Source organism: Cynoglossus semilaevis, chromosome W (genome assembly GCF_000523025.1).
Source record: "Cynoglossus semilaevis isolate Cse_v1.0 chromosome W, Cse_v1.0, whole genome shotgun sequence".
NCBI classification, from domain to species: Eukaryota; Metazoa; Chordata; class Actinopteri; order Pleuronectiformes; family Cynoglossidae; genus Cynoglossus; species Cynoglossus semilaevis.
Window position 1 is genome coordinate 11,165,923 of NC_024327.1, and position 7,054 is coordinate 11,172,976.

The 7,054-nt window shown below is 40.8% G+C and overlaps 1 protein-coding gene across 3 annotated transcripts in view; it reads right to left on the minus strand.

The window, feature by feature from the left end:
- LOC103397188 (glutamine--fructose-6-phosphate aminotransferase [isomerizing] 1-like) overlaps positions 1–7,054 on the minus strand; it is a 561,006-nt gene that overhangs the window by 551,742 nt on the left and 2,210 nt on the right. For 2 of the 3 annotated variants that reach the window (XM_025052784.1, XM_025052785.1), the window contains exons 2-13: positions 5,987–6,054; positions 5,699–5,774; positions 5,064–5,171; positions 4,564–4,671; positions 4,349–4,474; positions 4,203–4,261; positions 3,971–4,105; positions 3,804–3,865; positions 3,640–3,719; positions 3,438–3,537; positions 3,171–3,334; positions 742–837 (exon numbers count right to left, since the gene is read on the minus strand). In XM_025052784.1, the coding sequence (XP_024908552.1) occupies positions 742–837; positions 3,171–3,334; positions 3,438–3,537; positions 3,640–3,719; positions 3,804–3,865; positions 3,971–4,105; positions 4,203–4,261; positions 4,349–4,474; positions 4,564–4,671; positions 5,064–5,171; positions 5,699–5,774; positions 5,987–6,054 (1,182 nt within the window). Of the gene's footprint in view, positions 1–741; positions 838–3,170; positions 3,335–3,437; positions 3,538–3,639; positions 3,720–3,803; positions 3,866–3,970; positions 4,106–4,202; positions 4,262–4,348; positions 4,475–4,563; positions 4,672–5,063; positions 5,172–5,690; positions 5,775–5,986; positions 6,055–6,163; positions 6,593–7,054 lie in introns of those variants that run through there. The other variant, XM_025052786.1, reaches the window with a different exon arrangement.

Genomic DNA, 7,054 nt, shown 5'->3' on the forward strand with positions numbered 1-7,054 from the left:
CAACAGAGTGCCTGATGGAAAAGCGTGTTTTATCACTCCAGAGAACACGTCCCCACTGCTCTAGAAGCCAGTGGCAGCGTGCTTTACACCATTGCATCCGACGCTTTGCATTGCACTTGGTGATGTGTGGCTTGGCTGCAGCTGCTCGGCCATGGAAACCCATTCCATGAAGCTCTCTGCGTACTGTACTTGGGCTAATCTGAAGGTCACATGAAGTTTGTAGCTCTGTAGCAATTGACTGTGCAGAAAGTCGGCGACCTCTTTGCACTATGCGCTTCAGCATCCGCTGACCCATCTCCGTCACTTTACGTGGCCTACCACTTCGTGGCTGAGTTGCTGTTGTTCCCAAACGCTTCCATTTTAAACTTAAACTTAAACTTTTGTTATAATAGAGCTGACAGTTGACTGTGGAATATTTAGGAGCGAGGAAATTTCACGACTGGATTTGTTGCACAGGTGGCATCCTATGACAGTTCCACGCTGGAATTCACTGAGCTCCTGAGAGCGGCCCATTCTTTCACAAATGTCTTGTTTCACAGTCTGCATGCCTGAGTGCTTGATTTTATACACCTGTGGCCAGGCCAAGGGATTAGGACACCTGATTCTGATCATTTGAATGGGTGAGCGAATACTTAATATAGTGTAGTTGGAGTCAGAGTAGAAGATGCAGAGAACAGGGAGAAATGGAAATCAATGATTTGCTGTGGCAACCCCAGAAAAAGGGACAAAGTCGAAAGACACCTGTGTTGTTATCAGAGTTGATTCTCCCCCTCATGGTGTTGACCACAGACTCCGGCTGCTCAAATATCTCTTTTTGCATGAAGGAGCTGTAGTTGCCTGTGGTGGAAACAAAACAAATCACTGATAAACCATAGATGAACCAGATGGACTGATAGACCATAAACGATATCTAGCCGTTTACCTACGCTATTTGGATAACAAGTCCACAAAAATAAATAACATAAGACATTTGAGTATTTTTCTAACAAATTTACAATTTAATGGTTAAAAAAAGACATTGGAATGATCTTTTTCAGCCTGCTTCTGAAAGCAGTCTGAGGTAATGTGAATTAGGTTACTCAGCATAAAGGCTGAGGATGTGATTAGAGGCTGAGTACTGATGGGACCACAAAAGAATGTTGAGGTCTGCCAACTTTAGATTTCCTCTGCTCTCTGCTAGATGATTCAAAATAAGACCAGAGTAGAAACATATTACACTGTGAATAAATGGGGCAATGACATATTATTAGATTTTTGACAGTAGCTAATTAAAGCTATGGTTACAACATAATTACATAAACTACTACAACATTTGTCAACATGCTCTGTAAACACGTTGGAGTCTTTTCAATTGTTAGCAACTATATAAAAGCCAAATCAGCTGAATATAGCAATTAAACCATTATTAATTTCAAGAACAAGACCACAGATCAGTTGTTTTCCACTTCGCTGATATCTGCAGACAATTTTGTTTTTCCCCACGGTAACACATTTGTACGAATCTAAATCTGTGATGTGTCTTACAATGTGCCCTTTTAGCAAAGTTACATTATACTACTAAGGTTGTACTTTAACTTCTTTGGACAAATTATAAAAGAGTATGCAGCCCAGGGGTTTTCAGGATCTTATAATAATTTAACAAATTAATTAATAATGACTATTTTTAATGAGGGACATATCTTCTTGTATTGCTTTAAATGAATGAATGATTTGCAGACAAGAAAATGGGATAATAAATTTAAGGTTTAACATTTTTTTTTTACATTTTTAAAATCAATACAATTAATACAATAAATAAATAATAAAACACCTTTGAGAAAATGCATGTAGCATTTGCAACATTGCACATTTTTTTTGTTAAAAAAAAAACTGCAGAACAATTTGAAACAGTGTCCTACATTATCTTAATACTCAAAACTATGCACCAACTCACCACCTACAGTACCACCTTGTATCATCGTTGTTCAAGTTAGAAAAATATCCATTTAAATTTTATTTTAGAGCAAACAACATTACTGGTCTCAGACGATCAGTGTTTCCTAAAGTGGGGAGAGGGCCCCTCCGACACAACAAATGAACAATGAACAAATTAATTTCCATTACTTATCATTTGTGCTAGAGTAGGAAAATTGGACTGACTATTAATTTTATTTCCTTTGTCAAATGGTAATATCTGGTTTCTAGGAAAGACAATGGTCTACTTACCATTAGTTTAGTGGAGTGAAGCAATATTTATAAATGTGTCAATGTGGGTGGATAATTTTGCAATAACTACAAAAATGCATGTGCTATCATGTATTAAAAGCTTCTTGGGGTTTAACCTCAACGCCCACTTGTGGTATTTCAGCCAGTTATGGTTGGTTAAGGCGATTGTTGGGCAGTGGTGGCTCAATGGTTAAGGAAGCGGACTTGGGTCCGGAAGGTTTGAGTCCACCAGCTGCCAAGTTACCACTGAGGTGCACTAAGCATGGCACCGTCCCCCACACACTGCTCCCCGGGGGCTTAAAGCTGCCGACTGTTCCCTTTGGTGATGGGTTAAAAGCAGAGGTCATGTTACGTTGTGTGCAGTGGTGTGCTGTGTCACAATGCTAAAGTAGTTCACCTTCCTTTCGTTGTTGGGATTTAGAAACAAACATTAAATCAATTCAATTAAAAAAGTGAACATGTTGTAAACAAAGCACAATTGTCAATTCAAAGTTAAGCTGTAAAATTAAAAGTTGGGGGGAAAAAAGATTGGTAAAACTGGTAAGACTGGTGGCATGAAGAGAATTATAGTTTTTCAGTTTGATGTTAATGAAGGCAAAGAAAGCATTACCTTCTCTGAAAAAGAACAAGAGCTGTGCGGGTGAAACCTGAGGTTTATAACTTTTCAGGTGAAAGAGGAGGATAGATGGAAACCTAAGGTCATTTTGAAACAGAAAGGTCCCTGGGGTGGAGCCGATTGGGCAGGACCCTAAATATCATGATAAGAAGGTGCAGCCACAGGGCTGGGCAATAAAAGGCAGTAAAGCAATAAAAACACTCAATCACCCTTCAGAACAAACAACATAACGATACAAAAAGAAATTACAAGAAAGAGAACAAAGTACAAAGTAATGAATTATTTTTAAATTATGTCTGTAGTAATTAATGGTTGCATCTGCACACACAAAGACCAACATCCTACTCACCTTTCATTATCTGCTGCAGCTCCATCTGCAGGGTCTGGATAGCACGAGCGGGGTAATCTCCAGCTGTTCGTTTGATTCTGTGAATGGATAGGCGACCATCGGTCACAGCAGCCACATCATCATCCTCCAGGAAGATCACCCGGTTTGTGTGCTCGATAACCGCGCTGTTGGAACAACACACGCACACAAGCCCACACCAAACAACTTGAGATTTATGGTACATGGGTGAGAATTGGGTAAGGTGGGAATGATAAAGCAGTTATTTGCCTGGCATCTGGTGCAAAATAGTACTCTACAGCTTTCTCATCCACGGGAAACAGGCAAGTGTCCTGATCTGCCCGAGGTAAAGCACCACAGCTCTTTTTGTCTTTACCAGGTGGGAAAATATAGAAAATGAATAAAAGAAATTAATCTCAGTCACACTTGTAGATAAAAAATTGGTTTATAAAAATAAATAAAATAAAATTACATGAGCGGTAGAGCACAGGAATGTGATCTGCTGACAGCTTGTGATTACTCCTTACTCCAATCAGCAATGGGCCTCCCCTCCTGTGCAGGGACATTTTAATGAGCCAACAATAATTTAATCTGCCTTCAATTTCAGTTTGAGAGCATTAGTCATTAGTTGTGTACCTTGTACCAACTGCTTCACCGGGGTAATGAACACTCTTGAAAACCAGGGCGAAAGCTCCTTCCTGTGGTTAAACAAGTAACTCACATTATCTTTGAACCTATGATGACAATAAAGTTGACTTTGACATAACAATAAGGTGGTGGTGTAGGTGTGTATACAGTTTTACCAGCTGCTGAATCACCCTTTCCACCAATGTGGCAAAACTGATGTCATCACTCTCTCGGTTGTCATACATGTACTTCACCAGCTTAGCAATGGACTCTGTGTCAGTCTCTGACTCAAACTCATAGCCTTTGCTTTCCTGTTAGAGGGAGAGTGGAGGAGTCCTGTTTATAAGTCATAGTGAGTTTTAGCGTAAAATGATGTCTTAAAAAAAATTACAAATTGTATCTTCTTACCAAAAATTTCCTCAAGTCTTTGTAATTGGTTATAATTCCATTGTGAATGACAATGAACTCTGAGAGACAAAGATTATCATGTAACCGTTGTGAGATATACTAGTACAATAAGTATAAAGAGAGATGGCTTTAAACCTTCAACTTACCATTATTTTTGTCAGATCTGTGTGGGTGGCTATTGACTGGACTTGGAACACCATGAGTGGCCCAGCGGGTGTGAGCAATTCCCAGGTGAACATCAAACTCCACATCCAGGTCAACATCCTGCTGTTCTACAATAAACAAAAAGCAGAGAGCATTTAAGAAAGACTAATCAAGGCTTCAGTTGAAAATCCTGGATATACAAGAAATGTTTTCTTACTGTGGATCTCCATCTCAAGAGCCTTCACCTTTCCACGCTGTTTGATCAGTTGAATAGACTTGGAGTTTGACTCCCACTCTTTGTTGTTTCCACCATCAATTCCCACACCTAACAAAGTCAAAATTACAAATTAGCACAACCACTAGATTATTGGTTGAGTGTTAACTTCTATCACTTCATAGTTGTCTACACTGCAATGTCTGTGCTCTGAACAGTCTCTAGTGTCTTTTAAATTCCTGAGGTTACACTCCTTTAGCATATCGGGTAAAAACAGGTAAAGGCAGCTAGCATAACATTATGTAATATTTGATATATTAAAGTAATGCAAAACAATCTGTTCACAAAAAAGAGCCAAATCTGTGGCTGTTATTTATTATTGTTATTTTCAATATATAATCTTGTCTGCAATCTTGTTTAATAAATGCATAATTTGGCCTTCTATGGACAGGAGGACAAAAGTACTGAAAGGCAGTGTATATAAAGGCATTTTTTGATCTTACCAGCTGAGTCATAGCCCCTGTACTCCAGACGCTGGAGACCTTTAATAAGGATTTCAAGGATCTCATGGCGAGTCCTTGTCACATGGTAGTTAAGATAAGCAAAGATTCCTGGAAGGAAAAAGACAAATAAAGCTGTGATTTAAAAAACAAAAAAACTTTTCTTCTTCTCATAAAATTTGAAAACAACAATTGAAATAATGGTTTCTGGCTAACTTTGGCATCCAGACAAATTATTTAATTGGCAAAAGCTGATTCATTTTTAAAAAAAAATACTGCTAGATATGAGCTGTGTCACAAAATGGAAAATGTTTTGTAAATGACTGATAGAATTCCTCCCAACAAACCATGACTATCTAAGACAGGGGTGCCCAAACTGTTCAACCAAGAGCTGCTGTGGCTGCAGGTTTTTGTTCCAACCAAGCAGTAGCATACCTGAGTTGACAGGTTTAATCAACTGGTCTCAGTCTTCAGACAGCTGATTGGTCAAACTATGTGCTCTTGGTTGGTTGGAACAAAAACCTGCAGCCACACGGCCCTTTGAGGAACAGTTTGGGCATGCCTGATCTAAGACAACGTCACAGTATTCACAAAATATGCTAAAGGCGACATCAAATACACCTGCCTCACCTCGTTACCTGTATAAAAGACACCTGTCCAGACCCAAACAACTAGCATCCAATGTCTCCACCATGGGCAAGACCAAAGAGCTTTCTACAGACATCAGGGACAAGATTGTTGAGCTGCACAAGGCTGTGATCACAGAACCATCAAATATTTTGTTGCAAATACTCAACAGGGTCGCAAGAAACGTGTCGAGAAGAAAAGACGCAAATTAACCGCCAAAGATTTGAGAAGAATCAAACATGAAGCTACCAGGAACCCATTATCCTCCAGTGCTGCCATATTTCACAACTGCAACCTACCTGGAGTGTCAAGAAGTTAGAGGTGTTCAGTTCCCAGAGACATGGCCAAGGCTGAAACCCGACCACCTCTGAAAAAGACACACAAGTTGAAACGTCAAGAATGGGCCAAGAAATATCTGAAGACAGATTTTTCAAAGGTTTTGTGGACTGATGAGATGAGAGTGACTTTTGACGGACCAGAGGGCTGGGCCCGTGGTTGGATCAGTAACGAACACAGAGCTCCACTTCGACTCAGACGCCAGCAAGGTGGAGGTGGGGTACTGGTATGGGCAGGTATTATTAAAGATGAAAGAGTTGGACCTTTTCAGGTTGAAAAATGACTCCACATCAACTCTCAGACCTACTGCCAATTTTTAGAAGACACTTTCTTCAAGCAGTGGTACAGGAAAAATTCTGCATCTTTCAAGAAGACTTTGATTTTTATGCAAGACAACACTCCATCACATGCATCAAAGTACTCCACTGCGTGGCTGGCCAGTAAAGGCCTTAAAGATGAAAAACTAATGACTTGTCCCCCTTCTTCACCTGACTTAAACCCTATTGAGAACTTTTGGGCCTTTCTTAGGCAAGACATTTACAGTGAAGGTAAACAGTACACCTCTTTGAACAGTGTCTGGGAGGTTGTATGAATGGAAGGCTTGTTGTAGGTGGTGAAGAGATCCCACTGCTGGCAAGCCAACCCATCCGCAGCCTTGGTCGTACCTATACTGCAGAACTCTCGGACAAGAAAATGGGGGAAACAGTGAGGAAGCAGCTGGCAGATGGCCTGGCCAGGATCAACCAGATGTCTTGGGAAGGTGTTACAGACAGGCCCCTGGCATGGACGGACATGTGGAAGATCCCCCAGGCCAGGCTCAGCTTCCTGATCAGGTCGTCCTACACTACCCTGCCTTGTCCCAGAAATCTCCACCTGTGGTTTGGTGCGGAAGAATCCTGTGCCCTGTGCAGCACTGGCAATGCAAGCCTCCAGCATATTCTGTCAGGCTGTAAGACCGCATTGTCCCAAGGCCGCTACAGGTGGCGTCATGACCTGGTGTTAAGGAAGCTGGCAGAGGTGGCGGAGTCATG